The sequence below is a fragment of the Scatophagus argus genome, chromosome 10 (genome assembly GCF_020382885.2).
Source record: "Scatophagus argus isolate fScaArg1 chromosome 10, fScaArg1.pri, whole genome shotgun sequence".
Taxonomy (NCBI): Eukaryota; Metazoa; Chordata; class Actinopteri; family Scatophagidae; genus Scatophagus; species Scatophagus argus.
Genome location: NC_058502.1, coordinates 5,475,159 through 5,494,315, shown reverse-complemented (window position 1 = coordinate 5,494,315; position 19,157 = coordinate 5,475,159). Strand labels below are relative to the sequence as shown.

The following is a 19,157-nucleotide window of genomic DNA, read 5'->3' as shown; positions in this document are numbered from 1 at the left end:
TCCTCCGACTGAGGCTAGGGAGGAAAAAATTAAGCTTGCCTGGTGAGTTTGTGTTTTTAATCTAAAAAAACAAAAACAAAAACAAACAAACAAGCAAAAAAAAACAAAACAAAACAAAACAAAACACAGAACCAGGTAGAGTCCTGTGGTGTGAGCAGGTTTGTAGTTTAATTGGCTGCCAGGCAGTAAGATGGAAACTCATGTGTCTGCTACCACGCAACCCGGAACCTTTAACATTCTTCTTTTCAGCAACTTCCAACTTAATGTTCACATGTCTAGCAGGAATTTGCAGGGGCCATCCTAAGGCTCTTCATAATTATTATAATTAGCCTTATGTGTGTGCTTCTTTCAGATTTATCTCCAATTAAAGGCATTCAGATAATCTGACCTAATAATAACAATGGCCTAATAATAAACAAAAATAAATAAGATGATGTGACCTTGAGAGGCTCACAAAGCCTTTGATTTATGTGTCGTGCCTGTAGATGTATGGGCGTCTGTAGCCAAGGTGTTTGAGTCTTTCATTGTGGAAGGAAGAGTCCAGCTCAAGCAAGCAAGCACACACACACACACACACACACACACACACACACAGTGCTTGGTGTTAAAAGGCTGCAGCCCTCTCTCTGTCTGTCTATTTTTATTCTGTTTGGTCCATTAAGATCAGCAGTGATGAGAGTTAATGAGTGAAGCCTCTCCACAAAGCAGGCAGTAATCACAAATGTCCTGAAGAGTGGAGGCACACACACACACACACACACACACACACACACACATGCACGAAGAACAGATATGTATGCACAAAGATATGTACATTATGGTTATAATGACAAACCTGGGATGATCAATTTAACGGTGACACACACACAGACATGCACAAAAAAAACACAACCTCACATTATTGACATGTTTAACACATTACTTTTACATCCATCCATTATCTTTATGCACTGACAGCCTGATGATAGTCTCACCTTCAGGTTGACATTTGTGGTTGTGTCTTCCCAACTATTCAGTGGATTAACATAAAAAATAGTTAACACATACATACACCAGAATCGGGATTAACTTTAATAACTTTCATTTAGTTCAAATTTTACTTTGTTAAATACTTGAGCTTATGACCAAATAGCTGCCAAACTGAGGACATTGGCACCAGCTGCTGCTAATGCCATGTGCAGGGTAAACATCGTCATTGTTGATGTTAGTATTTAGTGTGTTTAGCTCAAAGCCAAACAGCACAGCTGTTTTGTTTTTTATCACATGTGAAACCAAACCATCTGATGCAAACTGTGTAATCGATATGAGCTACTCCTGAATCAGTGAAGTCCTTCATGTCTGTCTGTCATTCACAAAGAGTGACACCTTGGTTTCTAATTATAAGATTGTCTGATCTGGGTCCAGCCCCTGCAGAACATTGCCTATGACATTTATGAGTCACATATCTGCTGCCATTTTGACACATAAACAAAGTGAGTCATATTCTTTGCCAGCAGGTGGCCACTTTAACATGTCTGCATTAGAGACTGTTTAAATAGTGAATGGAGCTTCCCAGGCTGAGGAGTGAAGCCAGTGCAGAACTGCTTTAATTCTACATTCTTTCTAATGACCACCAGGGGGAGACTCCACTTGGTTGCAAAAGAGTTATATGTGAGCTTATGAAAAACTTACCCTACATCTCACTCCATTTATTACCTCTGTAAAGAGTTTCCTAATGACTTTATTGTCTCAGTCTCTAGGTTCAGGGCTTCTTCAATACTCCACGATGTTTGTTTCATAAATAATGGTTACATTTGGAGTAAAATAGACAATAAAGCAAGGTATGATTCTGGGCATGGCTGCATCATGACTGACAAGTTGCTGCCTTGGCAAGTACAGGCATTTTACAGATCATGAGACTCTGGCTTTGCAGCACCATCCGAAAGTTATTAAAGAGAAAACGATACCCTTTCCTAATACCACGAACTTGTAAGGAACAGAGCAAAAATAAGTAGCCCATTTGCAACTTATTCATCCCTGGCATGCATTTAATCCTGTGGTGGGAGCCATTACAGAGCCGAACTGTGGAAACTCACCACTGGATGACTGAGAAGTCTGCTAATGGTGTGAAGCTTGACAGCATGACTGAAAGCATGGCTACTACCCTTGGACAATCACACAACCCTTTAGACATGACACAACTATCCATTAGCAGTATGAAATATGACCTACTTCCACTGTAATTGTGAAGGACTGCTGGACAGCAATTAAAGGTGCAGTATTACGTTCAGTCTGAAGGCTCCATGGTGATTATATCAGTGAAATGTTCACACGGTGGCCCACGTTGTTAGACAATGTTGAACTATCCAGCAAGTTTTTCATGGTCTACACAGTAGTTTGCTTACGTGTTACAGTCCGGGATGAAGATAGAGTTAACACACACTGAGCTGGCTGCTGAATGACAGCCAGTGCGTGTTGTCATTGCAAACTGTATCAAAGCACATCACGTCTTGTTCAGATCTAAGAAAACAGCTAAAGTTATTCTATGATCAGTGGGAATGACAGCCTGAAGAAATACACAGCAAAATGGTATGAGATGCAAGAAGTCAGAGAAATCTGCTGACTAACAGGCTTGTAACATGTTTCTGTTTCTGGTTGTGATTTTGAGTTTGATGGCAGGAAAACAAGCTGAAACATTATGTCACCAATTTTCACTGTCTAGTGTTTCAGAAAGTCCTTCAATAAACTTTTTAAACGTGCTCTTGACTGAAGCACACACTTAAGAGCTGAACCCCATAACAACTAAATATTTGCAAGCAGAAAATAATTGTACAACACCGTGTACAAACTAAGCCAATATCCAACTGGTGACAAAGTGTCACTCTCCATGGTGCTGAAGTTATTATGCTTTCCATCAGAATTGCCCAGATCCTTAGTTGCTGCTGCTCATTTCTTCTTCTCTGTTATAATTTCATGTCTCTGTTTTGGAGTGTGCAAATGAGTGACATAGCTGTGAGCAGAATAGGGAAAATGTTTTACCAGGGTCATAAACTGTATTTTCCTTCAAGAGCCAATCGCAGGAAATTTGACTCAAATATTCTTTGTTTCTGAAATGGAAACAGCATTTTAATGGCACAACACAAATGAGGAAACTGTCATAGGAAAGACATGAAGCATCTGAACCACTTTCCTTTCACTTATTTAAAATCAAATTTTCTTTTTGTTTCTACAAAATTAAGCAGGATACTATCATTTTTGTCAGTCTCTCTTTTTATCTATCTATGTGTGTGGTGTTAACATACTTGCTGATAGGATACTCAGACGAGGTTTCCCAGGTGATCTCTGATACAGCCGGTAAGATGGTGGCTCTTAAATTAGCTTCTGGGTCGAATAAGGGAAGAATTAGGCATTTTAAGAGGAAGAGACACACTCGTTGTTTTTATGTCAGTGTTACTGAACTTAATGTCAATCAGCTGATCCCTGTGGGCAAGAAGTGAAGGTCGCTTGCTGCTATGTTCTCATATATGTCAACATGTCACATGATGACACTCATGGCTTCTTCATTTAGAAACTCTCATTAGTTGAGCTGGGATGAAAGTATTTGTTTTAAAAATCTGTGATTAAAAAAAAAATTCAAAATACATATTGTAGTTAATATGCTTGTATAATATTAAAGCTGTCATTCTCCTTCAAAAGGCCACGAGCACCTGATAAAATGGTCAGTAGAGTGATTTAGTGCTTATTTAGTGATAGTTTAAATGCTGTTCCTCACCCCCGCAAAAAAGAAGTCTTGCAGAATGTTGCTTTCACAAAATATCAGCCATCAGCAGCTGAATTTCTATCACCAAAAGTGATCAAACTCATGTCCTGAAACTCCAGTCATCAAACAATCAGCCAGACAAAAGACTCAGCTTTGAAAAATAAACCAATATCTTTTATTTGGTTGGTGGTGTACATCACTATATGCACTAAAGGCAGATCTATGCTCAGTTATAACGTCTTTACTCTACATATATAATAGTATAAAGTGAATATATGCATCTGTGCCCATTCAAAATGTGTTTCACTTCCTCTTGATCCTTTGTTGTTGTTTTGGTTTTTTAATCATCAAATGACCACATTTGGATTCTCTAAAACTGTTCCATAACCTGTGAAAACAGATGTTCTGTTGCAACCCATTTTTTATCCTATGTGTATTTAAAGGTCAAATCTGTTGAAAGTTATCACACCAAAATCAATCAAATGCTTCAGTGTAATTAGATGCAACCATCGTTCTATTAAAGATAAATGGGTCAATGGAACTTATTATAAAGCAGTGATAGCAGTGACTGGAAACCAATGTTACTATAATTCTCCATTTAAGTTGATGGAACTATTGGTTTGCATTAGTTAAATTAATCAGAATATAATCAATTAATCAGAATCTGATCACAGATGTTCCATTTAAAATTAATGGTACAAATGTCTTACTTAAAGTTAAATGCATAGTAGATACACTAAAAACAAAACAAAAAAATAAATAAAACTAATGCTCTTCCATTGATATTCAGTGGGTCATATGTTTGACTGAAAGTTATTGGGAGAAGTTTCACTCAGACTTTAATGGAACAGTAATATTTCCATGGAAATTTGATGAACAACAGTTATCCTGAAACAAAATATTAAATTTTTTATAAAGCAGTAATTTCACTGAAAGCTAATTGTGCTAGTGTCCCATTGAAGATTAAGTGCCCAAATTCTCCACTGAAAGTGAATGGAACTACTTGTTAGTGAATGTGAGTCATAATTCAATAATACAGATGTTCCATTCAAAGTTCATCAGGCAAATTTTGGTTTCGTTAAACTAGTGACAATAGTCCACTGATATTCAGTATAAAAGTTACTGTATTGAAAGTAGATGGTGCAAGTGTTGCACTGAAGATTAAACACGTTCTCCATTGAAATTTAATGCAAATTCAGTCAGTGAAAATTCATGAGAATTCAGTTGGACTTATTTTCCATTCAGAGTTCACTGAGTGAACAGTGGTAACTTAAAATCAATGGGTAAGGTACACTTTTTAAAGTAAATGATGTTCTATTGACATTCAGTGGGTCAAATGTTTTACTTAAAGTTGAAGGGATACATTTCACTCAAATTTAATATGACAGTGGTTTCTTAAAAAGGACAGAAACTGTTCCATTGAAAGTTGTTGGAACAACAGCGATCTGAGAGAAAGTAAACGTGGTACTTTTGTTTATGTTCACTGTTGCCAGTTTTTAAAAACTGGACACACATGTTGCTCAGTGTTGCCCACAGGGTCATTGGGCCAAAATCTTTAGCTATTAGTATGGTATTTATATACTGCATATATACAGTGTAAACATGTACTGTGTGTATGAATAGATAGATAATCACATTGGAGAACACATCATCATTGATTGATTTGACTTCCAAATGTCCTTTGAATTAATACGGTGTTGTTTTTGGAATGGGCGGTTTCATGAGGATGACTTCAGGGATTCACGGGAACACAGGCCCCTCCTCAAAGTGGCTGCACAAAACAGGAGAGGGGAGGAAATGGACAGAATGAGGGTTACTGATCTAGAACAACTGACAATCTAGCAATATAGACATATACTATATATAGTAAAAAGGCATAAACATTTAACTGCAGAAATATTAGTTCCCTCTAGTCGTTTAAAAGTTCACATATTAGGACATTATGTTTGGATGCTCTTGAGCCTCTATTTGCCAAAGGATCAATTTTAACTTTTGCGTGTGTGTGTATGGGTGTGTGTTCCTACCAGCTGAAAGTTGTTTAGCAGGTGATCTACATTGATGTCGTTGTAGCTGTCCTGGAAGGTCGTGGGTTCGTCCCTGGACTCCTCCAGGTCACTGGTGCCAGGATCTTCTAGGCTGTATTTGTTTGTTTGATGTGAGGATGTAGGAGCAGGAGGTAGAAAATTTTATTACATAACACTTTAAAATTCTAAGGCACAATTAAGGAGAGCATGATGGAAACAAGGGCACACTTGATCTGGGAATAAAGCCTTTTTAATGTGAAGGAATTGCCTTTATTTCTTGTCATTTCTTAACCATATATTAAGTAATTTACTACATGTCCTGTATATTTTCTGCTCTGGCTCCAATTTCATAGATCCAATGAATTTGAACACATAAACTTAAAAAAAAACTTCAATGACATGTTCACCAAAGTTGTTGTATTTTAACTGTCTATGTGTATCATAAACTTCAAGTAGCAAATGTGACTATTTTGTCTTGGTTCAGTAATCAGCTCTTCTGTGCCGTCCTGGATCTGAGCTTTTTTCCTTTACATATTCTTATTTTTTATCAACTGCCGTGAAGGTCCAAATTAGTTTCTAACGGTGTTTCATTAACAGGCTCAGGATCAGAGCATCAAACCAAGACAAATGCTAGACAAATTGTTATGAAGGCTGCACATTTGTATGCTGTAGAATTACTTCCTTAAATTTCTCATAATTCATCGGTTAGTCCGGTAAAGTCAATGTGAATATTCTTTTAGTTGCAGTATTTCTTATTGGCTTCTGCTGGTTCAAAAGAAAATTGTCACCTGCAGAGATTTCCATTTGAAATCCTACTCTTTCTTTTCTTTTGTTTCGCAAAATATTGTTACAAAATGAAGAAACAAGATTGGACCCGAAAACCTACTGGTGACAATAGTGTACGCTTAAAAGTGTATGTTTTTACAGAGTAGGTGAAGGTGCACTTGCATTAAGTTATTTCCATATCCAATTAGCCTAAGGGAGTGAATGAAACAGAGGTGGACATGTGAAGGTAGAGAGGAAAGATGCCTACCTCCTCTTTCCTGTTAAGACTGAGTTCAGGTACTTCTTAACGGCCATTTGTTTGCGGAATCGGCTGTAGTTGTCTGTAAAGATGGCGTCTGAGTGGCGCTTCACCGGTTCCTCCATGAGCTCATCACTGGACAGGAGAAAAGAATGAACGCATTAGAGGGTCACCAGAGTTCAGAGGGCAGGACGTTTCAATGCAAAGTCAGTGCAGCCCTGACTCATGGTGTGTGTGTTTTTTCTCTTTGTGTGTGTGAATCCCTCCTGGCTGAATAACAAACATGTAATGAAGCAATTATGGCATAAATTAACCTTTAAAAATGTTTGATCAATTACAAAATGCATCATCAAGCAGGTCATGTCTTTTCATTGCAAATGTCAGTAAGTCCCCTGATGTTAAACGGTAAACATTACAGAAAATCACCTCTCTCTAGTGAAATAAGATGTATTTTCACTTTTTTGTAAAAAGTCTCCCGATGTTTAGAAAATGTTTTAACTTGACTTACAAAGTCAAGTAAAACTTACAAGCAATTGATCTTAATTCTATGACTGATGGATTTTAGGGATCACCCTGGTGAAATCTGGGGCTTAAAATCAACTTTAATTTTGCAAATGATTTTCAAGCACATTTCTGAATCATGTATTTTTATAAATAACTATAATTTAATAGTCAGCATATTTAAAGGAAAAACGATAACGATAACGACACCACAAACACAAAAAGCTAAACAGCATTCAGAAGGGCAGTTTGTCACACTTTTGTGGGGTGACATGTTAGAGCTTCAGACTTCTACACCCATTTAAATTTAATCTACACTTTTGCACATCTATTCTCTGATGGCTTTGGACCTTTTTAAAGGAAGAGGCTGATGCTGGCTTCAGATTACCCACTTATCCACTTTCTCCCCTTTTCTGTTTTCAAGAACAGAATTAGTGTTACATGAATCTGAAGCGAGGCTTGACAGGTCTGCACAGCAGTTTATGAAGCGGTCTACAACCTGGCATTGGGTTTATTCTTGACATAGAAAAAACTGAGAAAATCCCCCAAAAGCGAAAACAGACTTAAAACTTGAAGAAATCCTGTTATTATACCTGTTATTATAATCCTACAATTTCAAGGTCTGACTCTGAAAATCAGTCAAAAAACAGCTAAAGCCCCACGTTTTCCTTTTTCTAGTGACTCTGAAGCGAAATTCAGCCTCACCCCTTGCCTTCCAGCTCTCCACTCCCCCGGACCCACAGGACAGGAAGGTCACCTACCTGACCCGTTTCCCGATCAGAGACTCCAGGTACCTCCTCGCTGAAAGCTGTCCGAGGAGTTTGCTGTATCCGCTGGTGAACAGACCGTCTGCGTGTCTCGACGGTCTACACAGCATCACAGGACAGTTACATTAATCTCTGGTTACATTTGACACAGGCAGCTACACATGGGCACAAAAAGCCACGCACCGGTTCCAATTCTACTAATCATGCTCTAAAGCGGGCAGCAGGAAGCTTTTCGTTTTACTGTAAAAAGCAGTGCAGTAGCCCATATAGCGATGCTGCAGAGAAATGACGCTTGCCAAGTATATTTGCCCTGAAACTGATGTCTGATTCTTGTACCAACAAGCGCAACTCGTCCAGAGTTGTACAGCAGATGGTGCGTTAAAGGGCGAAGCGTGCGTAATCTCTGAGAACACTGTTTTTAATGAGAAAGTCATAATTCACGATAAGATCACAATTTATCTATTACCTCTTTTTTACAGGGTCAGTGCAAGTTATGATAAGTACAGAAACATCACAAATTACAGAAATATTAAAGCGATTTTCGCTTTTCGTTACTTTGTCACAGGGAATTTTACTCATTGAAACGATACTCGTTCTGAGGAAAATTCAGGTGATCTACGACCTTTGGCATCGACTAAGCTAAACATATTGCTAATATTTTAAATTCTTTCTGTCAATACTAATGACAACATAGGCACAGAAAGTCAAGAATTTTCGTCCGGAGAAGGAGTCCAGGGACAAAGCAGCTCACATTTACCCACAGGTCTAATCATACAGCGCTGGATGGTGTTTTTTTGTTTTTTGTTTTTTTCTTCATCTCAGCAGTTTCAGTTGGAAAGAACACAGGTTTCTCTTACCTCATGGATGTGTATGGCAGACTCAGAGTCCGTGAGTACAACACACTGCACAGGGCTATTAGGAAAAGCAGCTGGGGGCCGGTCCGTTGTAACATCGCTTTACACCTGAGGATGGAAACAGGAATGTGTTATCCCCCTCCAATCTGAATACAGTGAGTACACAAGGTACCTGGTAAGTTTTATTCATTGTCTTCAATTACACGCAACAGTCATATCGTAAACAAGCGGTTAATTGCTCGAGGCAAAGGGTAAGAAATAGGAGAGTAATTTAAACTCAGATTGTATCATTGATATTTCAGAAATCGCTCACCGGGTGAATTTTGTCAGAGGAAAATTTTATGCGTAATTACGCATGTTGGGGAAGACAAAGCCTCATATTACACCCCGGGACGCCGCAGCGTTGTTTCCCCAATACAGAATAAGTAGTAATTCTGAAATTAGCTCACCAAAAAAGGCATCCGTGTAATTTCATTTGTGGAAATCCGCGTCTTAGCCCGCGCCTCTTAGAGATCGTTCGCTAGTTTAATCTTATTTTTTAACTGATTCAGCTCTCTGACTCTCAAGTTAATACTTGTTAAATGAAATGGAACACAGCCGAAGAGTGTTTATATTTAACACATCTCTCGGTCAACGGGTGCTTTTGACACGAGAAAAGAAAAATAACTCAGTAGTGTCCAACGCGTAATTACGCACTGCGAGGACACCAACTAGCGCTAAACAGCTCATTACATCGGGGGGATGCTGCAGTTCTCTTATCACCACAAACCACAAAACAAATTTTATGTATCGAGCTGTTGTTGTCATTACATCTCAGTATTCAGTCTTTTGGAAACACGTATCCAAAACCTGGATGGAGCGCATTAAAAGAGCAAAAACACAAAAATAAGCAAACACGAAGAACACAGAGAACTAACCATGTAAAGTAATAATGCGAATAATAATTTCTGTGTAAATCTTACATGTGCTCCAGAGAAAGGTGTCCTCTTTCTGCTCTATCCGCTGCGCTCTCCAAAGTCCTGATCTTGAGCCGCTGCTGTATCTCCACTCTGTTGACCCGGTGCTTCCTGACTCTCTGTGTCTTTTCTTTTCTCCCCTTCAGGTCCATTTTATACACCTGGATGATTCTCATGGAGCAGGAGGGGACATCAGATTCGATCAGGGCCTGAGACGTCAGCGGGTCGCTGCTTCCGTCATCAGTCTTGCTCACGGTCGGAACCAAACAGGCCTATGGTGAAATTAGTGGGGAGGTTTTTTTTTCTTTTTCTTCTAACTAATCGTAGGAATAACTAACTTATATGTCAAGGCTGATGCCGTTGACTCATCTGATCATTTTCCCTGGGCTCCTCTGCCATCACAGTGCAGTCACCTGCTGCGGGAAGACAGGAAGGGAGGAACTGAAAATTGGACAGGAAAACAAAATTGAAAAGATCTCAGATGGGAAGTCAAACTCAAGGGTTTTCTGATCAGATATTGTTTCGTGCAGCAGGACTCCAGAAATACTGATGCAACGTGCACATGCATGAACTCATGATCCATGCTATAAGGCTTCCTCTTGCATCTAACAAGGTGTTAAGGAACACTGGGATATTATTTTCACCAACTGCAGTCACCAGAATTGTAAAAACATCTATTTTATCCTCGGACAAAGTGAAGCAAACAAGTTAGTAAGTTTTGAAGCTTTGAGATGACTAGGCTTAGATGTTGTATGTACAAATTAAAATGACAGTTTTTCTATAATATTTTATGTTTTCTTTGTATACTTTTGTTGTCTGCCATTTGAAAGGGGCAAATGGATGGAATGGTTTCCTCCAGTCATGATCTCAGAATCTTGAGTTGTAAAATCTGGAGTATGCAATGAGAACAGCTCTAAGCTCAAATAATATCTTTCACTGTCATGCATAATAAAAATTCGGTTTGCCTTTTTCACCTATTATAGCTGATTGACTGCTTTTTACAAAGGTGTAAAATGTGAGATAAGCAGTAAGAATGAAACTGCTGTTGATGTGGAGCGAAAACACTAAGTATCAATAAAGTGACACAAATGATACACATTATACACAGGTGACTTTAACTTAAAACAAACAAAACAAAGCCTAAAATGAAGAACAAGGCTGTCAAGAACCCTGATGAACACTTAACATTTGACATGCTTTTACACGCTTTTTATTGACCTCAACTGTCAGATGCATTGAACATACAACATTACTGTGTGCTCATTGCTTTTCTTCAGTTTTACTGGGCAGAACATAATGTTCATTCCCTTTAAATGACCCTGATTAAAATACATTTTTGTGCAAGGCATATAGGACGGAACAAGATGTGTTTCCAAGCATGATTTTGAGCTATAAACATTTCTCTTTCTTATATTTGGTGATTATCTTGTCATGACATAAAGATTTAATTCCACAACAACATTATCAAAATCCTACTGCAGTTATTTATATCTATTTGTTTGCATCCATAGAGGTAAACACTGAGCCCCATCAATTGTGCTGATGACTGAATGAAAACACAAGGAGCTTGCAGATCACCATTTTAGACAAACACAATAAAATTTTTAGAGGGTGTTTACAAGATACTGACAGCGTTTTCTATATCAGGTTGTGCTGCGCTTTTACAAAAGGACACCACACAGGAGTGAAGTGCCTCTGAATCCACCCACAGTGTCCCTGATGGGTCTGATTTGCTCTGCTGGAATGGCACAGTGAATTAGTCGTGACATCGGCCGGCGCCTCATTCAGCTGTCCGTTCCTCCCTCCATCCATCCGTCCATCCATCCATCCACCCATCTAAGTGAGTGTAAACCATTTAGGTGATATCACTGGAGAGAAAAAGATGTTTGGTTTAGACATGACTTACAGAGAGACTGCAGAGCTTCACTCTGATGAAAGCAAAACAAAACAAAAAGAAAAGAGGTCAGAAACAGATGAACCCATAATTAGATGATCAGTCATAACAATTAACATTAAAGCTGACAAAAAAGTTGCGATATTCCATATGAAACATTATTTCCATTATATCAATTCTATTAGATTCCAGTTGAGTTGACTTATATTGATATATTTTTAATATCTAAACTGCAGCAATATTTATAACAATTCATAAATAACTCGACATTGGTGTATTCAGCACAGCCTTTTTTATGTTTCATCCTCTATTCATGTGAATGGCATCCCGAGTTTTGCCTTTTTTTGTCCTCCTAGAAGTTGTTCGATATCTTCTCTTGCTCATATTCCTCATAACATTTTGTCTGAAAGATGTTAATTTCTTTCTGCTTTGTTGATATGATATTGCAGTTTTTCCTCTTCAAATGGAGTATGTGAAATTAGTGATGAACCACCTTCCCCTCAGCTCTAAGGGGCATTTTAGTTACTTTCAGCTCATTGTTTTGGTTTTACTGTGGACAATTTTACCTTCTACTTGTTCACTCTCACCGTCATTATTCTCATTTCGGCTGCAGCAAGCAGCTGTTTTCTACACTACCTGTTCAGCACCAAACAACAGAAGAAGTCTGAGAGTTTAAACTTTTCATCAGGAGACTGAATATTTGACTTGAAATTGCCATAAACTCCAAACTTCAAATGAATTTTAATTTTTCTTTGTGTCTGCTAGATGTGTAAATAAGCAGCTGCTTGCTAACATGTTCTCCATGTCAGCTTTACAATGTGGTAAAATATTGATCTTTGCCTTTAAGTGATTGTAGTAAATAGCCCAAATCATGCCAAACAAAATTGCCAAACAGGTCCAGTTTTTTTTATATTGGATGAAGATACAAGTCTCAAGACATTATATGCTATATTGTGCAATTAGACAAACAAATCCACCATTAGATGAGATTAGACTCAGCATTAACAAGGCTTTATAAGAATGCTAGATGAATAAAAATTTGAAAGGTTCAAAAGCTTTAGCCTGGTTGTGATAAACTGAAACAACTGAATCAAAACCGTTTTACCTGTCGTATCAAACGACTCACCCATTTGGACGGAAATCTGGCAACATAGTTTGCAGTTTTTTGCAGGACCCCACCAGTGGACAAAGAAATCATTTACTGCAATGGCAATGTGTTAATATATTATCCATTTAGGACACATTCAGTATCACTTTTTTTAAAGTCAATGAGGATTTTCCTGGAGATACTTTGCAGAGTAAAATGCACAGACTATTTTAATCATATTGTATCAAAATGAACGTACTGGAACAATATGTTTCTAAGTTAGCTCACTGAAATCATAAAAATTCAACAGGTTTTTGGTTTTGAGAGTACAGTGGAGATTTACTGAGCTTGAAATAATATTTCAGAAAGTTCAAGAACAGTGCGAGATATGTGAAAAGGGTCTTTAAAGCATCTTCTGAAAAACCGCTACATCATGACAACAGCATCTCTGGCCATCCTGGTTCTTTGATATCTCCACCCAGTCAGCAGATGACCCCCGCACCTCCTCCGCCCCTCTTTTTAACCATGATGGCACCATCTGAACCTTAATGTGATCAGTCCAAGGAGAAAGTAGATTACGCAGAAGGCCATGGCAGAAGGAGCTGGTCTAATTGACAGCAGTGATTGGAGACAGATCCCTGCAGGAAGAGGAAGCTGATGGAGGAAACATCAGCGTTATTATGTTGATGGAATGTACGGATTAAAACGTTCCTATAGACGAGTAACAGGCTGCCTCACCTCTGCACGCAGGATGACATCGAGGACTGAGGACAACAGGAATGTAAATGTCTTTTTTTTCTTGTTGGTACTTTCACTACCCGCACGTTTTATACTTCGTCCATTCCCCCTACTTGGTGCCCAATGTTTCCATATTGTGGTGCTGGAAGGTCTTACAGTTGGCTTCAGTTAATAGATAATAACCCAGGCTTTAAGTGAAATCCACCAATTCTACACATCAAAGTCTGTTCACAGTTCTTGGAAAATATCACAATAGCTATTGTTTGTACTTTTGCCCATTTTGCCTTTCTGTCGCACCCTTCAGCCACTTTCAAAAAGGCCTGCATTTCTATGAATTTTTGCAGTCACTGCCATTCTCCATCTGTCCACCAAATACCTCAAGGCCTGATTCAGTCGGACTTACTGCAGGATTGTGCTACAATGTGGGAGGATGCAACTGGGAGAGTATCACCATTTGGTCCATGAACTCTGCATAACGCTTGGTTTTTGGCTCCCAACTTGGGAGCAACAACTGTTCCAGAGAGGCTTTCACACCCACAACAAATTAGCAGCTTCTCCCCTGCTGGGACAATTTCCTGCCAGCACAATGTTGTTAGAGGCATCAAACAATGTAATAAAAACAAGCTGTAATGAGTGTGAACAACAATATTGTTGACCAGAAGATCCGATTGCCAGGTGATGTGATTGGCCCCTGCAACATGGCGTCAGGTTGCCTTTCCCCAAAAGCTGAGACAGTTTCATCTTTTCAGGGCTGTTCCATTTTCTTTGTTGGAAACCTCCATGACTCACTTTTGTAGCAGTTCACCCTGTCATTTGCCAGATCATCAATGTTGCTTTGTACCTTTGGTTTCCAAACTCTTCTATCTGAACCTGAACCCAAATCTGTACCCGCCTGTGTGTAGCTTTTTACCTGCCATCACTTGTAAGCCTTCGTATCATCATTTTGCAACTAAAATCACTTCCTGTCTGCTGCTACTGCAGTACAGCATGGTGAAGAACAGCAGTGAAAAGTACTTTTAATGGCAGATGTCCTAAGGACACAGTTTGCGTCGCGACTCCCCCACCAGCCTGTGTGATGAGGGGAATCCCCTGGCTTGCTGAGTGCCTCCTCTGCACCACATTATCCAATTAGCAAACTGCAGAGTGACAACTCTGATGGCAGATTACTGCTGGCAGCCTGACGGGACTCGCTGGGGTCTCTCTCTGTCACTCTGTTGCTCTCTGTTATGTGTGTGTGTGTCGCAAGTGGACAGAAATAATTAAATGAAATTAAAAACAACAATAAAATTTAAATAATAAAATGAAATAATTGGGTAATAATATTTTTGGTTATGAAGCAGCTCCATTCCAACATACATGTTGACACATTGCTCTCATTGGCCTGGTGTCAAATTTTATTTGCACAAGTAAGTGCAAAATTGCAACAGTTAAATTATTACTGAAACAAAATATGCATAACTGTGTTCTTTGAACAGAACACACGTCTTGTCACATGTCTGTCTCTCCTTTCATAGAGAGCCATAAAGCCATAAAGTGATGCATCAGTACTGGACTATGCATTCAATTAGAAGGTATAAACAGAGCACACGCCACTATAAAGCTACGTGATCCTCTAAATTCATTTCATTCACAGAAAAATGTCAAATTTTTTATTCTTGATGAAGAGTCTTATACAATACACAGAAATAGACAGCAATGGGATTCATGATGTCATTCACGTAAAAATAAAAATAAAAAAATAGTGGAAGGAAGTGACCATCATACCAACAGTATTAGTGTGTCAAGATGACCGAATCATGATATCCCTCTGCAGACAAATGACAGGCCTTTACGCTCATCTGAAATGTCGTCACAGGTGCCGGTGTCAAACAGCTTTCCATCTCCCATGTGGGAAGACTCTGCTCCTGCTGGCTCACTGTGGACCTGGTTGAGTTTGGTGATGGATTGCCACCCACAACAAGAGGAGATTAGTCTGAGAAATTACAGCCGAACTCCCCTGATGGCTAAACCAGGTTTACTGCAGCAGGAGACTGGCTGCGTTCAGAGCTGAAATGGAGACAATAGGTCAACACGGCCAGATGGAATTTGGGAAATTAACAGCATCAGTGCTGCAATGCAAATGATGTGTTTATGGCACGAATCATGTCTGCAGAATTTTCTCCCTGATGAACTGAATGATATCATTCACTGGACTTACATGTCGTTTTTGCCATTTTAGTTACCAAAAGTTTGGGCTGGTGATAACTGTGGATAGTTTTAAAGAAACTAAGACTTTTAAAAACCATCTTGTCAAAATCAAAAGAATAATTAATCATCTTGGGAAATATCCTTTTCAATTGTGAGCTGAGAAGACTGATATCAGTCTCATGTCAAGTTAAGCATGGAGCAGGATACAGCCTATGGTTAGCCTAGCTTAGCATAAAGGCTAATCTGGCTCTGTTTAAAGCTCTCCGAAGCTCAGTGACGTAACATGTAGCCATCTCACGCTGCATTCACACAATATTAGCACAATGGGAAGAACACAAAAACTTGTTTTACAGAAGAGAAATTTGAAATGAACACCTGTTTGGTGTGACATGCTGCACAGAGGAACTGGGTGGACAGAGACATTTTTGTTCACCAAGAAATGCCCAACGTAGGACTAGGACTGCAAATTAGCTCCAGCTGGAAGTCCTATATGTGCATTGTATTGGATGTATTTTTTAAAAAAATAGCATACAGCATACATGGAAAGTAAAAATAAAGAGCAGAATAACACAGTGAGATTATTTCACTGTTATAAAAGGTCAACATGACCCAGAATACACAGTCCTCACAACAGCTAATCCTTACACACAGTCCTCTTGGTACTTTGGAACAAATGTGAGATTTTCACTGTTTTCAGTATTTAGCTGTGCTGAATTTCACAGGGCAACACACACAAATAGAGACTCATCTTCCTTGCCTACTAACACACACGTTGACACACACTCCATGCACTCATCAGAGCCCAAGTCCCTGGAGGTTCCTTTAATGGAGGCCTTGTTTTTGGTGTGCGGCCTCCTGTTCAGATCAATTAGACCACCAGAGCTCTTCATTGCATCCTCAATTAACTAAATACATAAATACATTTGGCCTGGATTCAGCCCCATGGCAGACATTACGTACTGCAATGCCATCTCGAGACTTTAATTACCGCAGCACACACTCATGCACACACAGAGTCACATTTCCATCATAGCTCTCATTAACGCATGATGCACTTGGATCTGGCTCTCATGGGGACCAATCAGATTACGCTGCTCTCCCTGTTCGCGGAAATCTATCTATCTATCTATCTATCTATCTATCTATCTATCTATCTATCTATCTATCTATCTATCTGTTCTAACTGTACAATAGAAGAGCTACAACTGCATTTAGTTGAATGAATCTGAACCTTGAACTTCACACAGGACTCAAAAGCACTCCATCATAATACAGCTACTAATTTCAGGCTGAAAAACTACCACTGAGTTTACTGTTTAGTATACTGTTGTATCTGGTGCATTTTCTTAATGCCTGACATTACAAGCAATCAAAGTCGCTATGAAGGTATCATCTCTGTGCACATTCTTCTCTCAGTGTTCACTTGAGGAATTTAAGCCAGTTATCTCCAAGTATGAAAGTTACCACCAGAGTGCGACTTTGTGACCGTCCCTCGTCTGTCAGCTGCAGTGCGTCACCACAGACACTTCTTCCTCCTGGATGCTTTAGCAGCAGTAATGAAATCTGAACGCCTGGGGCAGGATGACCTCGTGTTAAGCAGCCAACCTGCCACAGATAAGTGAGTATAACGAGGTGTCTGTCACGGTGGTATGGATAGAAGTTGTTGAAAAGGCAGCTTGAAAAACTGCAATTTCACCTGACATATTAACAACTTGTACAATAATGATCTTATCTGCTGTTTTTACAACTTTGCATGTATGTATATTTTTCCAAGGCCACACAAATAGATTGAAAAACAATCCAAAATTCCCCTGCTCCAAAAGCGAAATCCTTATCCATTAGGCCACTGAGTTAAACCGGTTAAGGATCAGTCAAGATTTTGTAAAAATTTAAGGTACTTGTACATTACTTGAGTATTTACATTTTATGCAGTTTTATACTTCTACACCACTACACACATATGTTTTCTGTCTTTTCTTTTTAACATTTCCCTTTAGATTTAAAAGATAAAGCATTCTCATTCTCTCTTTGTTCATGTCTCTTTCTCGGTCTGACTCACACATCACCTAGAGATTTCCACTGATATTGTCTCGGAGAGTTAACTCACTCAGTGTTGTGTGTGTGACATCCATCAGCACCTGTACCACCCAGACCTTTGATTTTCCACTCAGGCATAATTTTTCATGACCACCTTTTGCTTGACTTGATTAGATGCAGAATGCAGTCGGTCCATTTGTCTATCTGTCAACTGACATTTTTAAACAAAGCCAAAGCTTTTTCCAAATAACTTGACATTCACATAAAATAGCATGCATGTAAACTCAAATAAAAACATAATCTAATACAAAAATAGAATGTAAAATAGTTAATAGTCCTAACTGACATCTGAGTCTCAATCTTGGTATGACTTTAAACAGATGCTGGTGATTAACTCTCCACTTCCCCATATAAATATCAGCTTATTTATTCTTAATTGGGGTGACAGCGATCCTCCCTGCAACATTTGTTAATATCCTCCAAGTTTAATGATGTTATCAAGTCTGAAAGTCAAGTTAAGTCACAGTCTCAAACGTGTATTGATTTTGTTAAGACCTCTTGTTGGGGATCATATGAAATACAATAGAGATATAACATATAAGAATAGGTTTACATGATATTAAGTTTAAATTTATTTTCTCAAAATAGTTTTTTTAAATCAAGGTTAAAGTAATTTATCACAGCATACCGTGTTACTGAAATTTGAGAGACAAGGTAGTTCAACTCAAATAACTGGAAAAAATACATCTGACTGTTAACCTCACAGATACTTATAGCTGACAGGGGATACTGGCTCCAACCAACAGACAAGCTGTTGAGTCTGACCTCTGACTTTTGCCCTTTATTAAACATGGCAAGAACTCATGTAATCTAGGAAGTCTTTCCATAACTGGAATAGGAAAGAGGAACCCAGTAGTGCTCTTACTAGTTATTGTATTTGTTGTGTTGACAAAAATGTTTGAATTTCTGTCAATACAAATAATATCTATTCTACTGTATGATAATGTATATAGGCATGCATTCACCAATTCCTGTTATGGATTTTTTTAATTCATGGAGTTACTGTTTCACATTGCATCTATCTGTGAAGCCACTGTATCAATATATGACTATGTGTCATATATGTCCTAGTGTATTCTTCTGTATATCATCAGACGTAGATGTTTATTTCGAGAAAGAGTCCCAAATCACCAGTTCTCCTAATCTACCTCGTGAAACCCAATCCTTTCCTCCCCTCCTGACAGAAGAAGATGGAGAGTAAAAGGGGAGTGATTTAAGAGCTTCAGGATGAAGCCGCCCTGATGAAATCATCCTATCAGCTCTCTCCTCCCTTCCTTCTCACTGCTGAT

The 19,157-nt window shown here is 38.8% G+C and overlaps 1 protein-coding gene across 1 annotated transcript; it reads right to left on the bottom strand.

Moving 5' to 3' along the window:
- Positions 1-3,832: 3,832 nt before the first annotated feature.
- LOC124066543 (vasoactive intestinal peptide) lies at positions 3,833-10,246 on the bottom strand. Its single transcript, XM_046403020.1, has 6 exons — positions 9,872-10,246; positions 8,913-9,017; positions 8,050-8,154; positions 6,797-6,922; positions 5,764-5,875; positions 3,833-5,510 (listed from the first exon to the last, which is right to left on the bottom strand). The coding sequence occupies exons 1-6, from the start codon at positions 10,039-10,041 to the stop codon at positions 5,502-5,504; spliced, it is 627 nt and encodes a 208-aa protein (XP_046258976.1). The 5' UTR covers positions 10,042-10,246; the 3' UTR covers positions 3,833-5,501.
- Positions 10,247-19,157: the final 8,911 nt, after the last annotated feature.

What these genes read in the sequence shown, in the direction of transcription:
- LOC124066543 (XM_046403020.1), bottom strand. Translation starts at nt 10,041, where the DNA reads ATGAGAATCATCCAGGTGTATAAAATGGACCTGAAGGGGAGAAAAGAA. An exon ending in CACCTTTCTCTGGAGCACAT is followed by an intron (nt 9,018 to 9,871) that starts GTAAGATTTACA and finishes TTCCATCCTCAG; the next exon opens with GTGTAAAGCGATGTTACAAC. An exon ending in CTGCCATACACATCCATGAG is followed by an intron (nt 8,155 to 8,912) that starts GTAAGAGAAACC and finishes GATGCTGTGTAG; the next exon opens with ACCGTCGAGACACGCAGACG.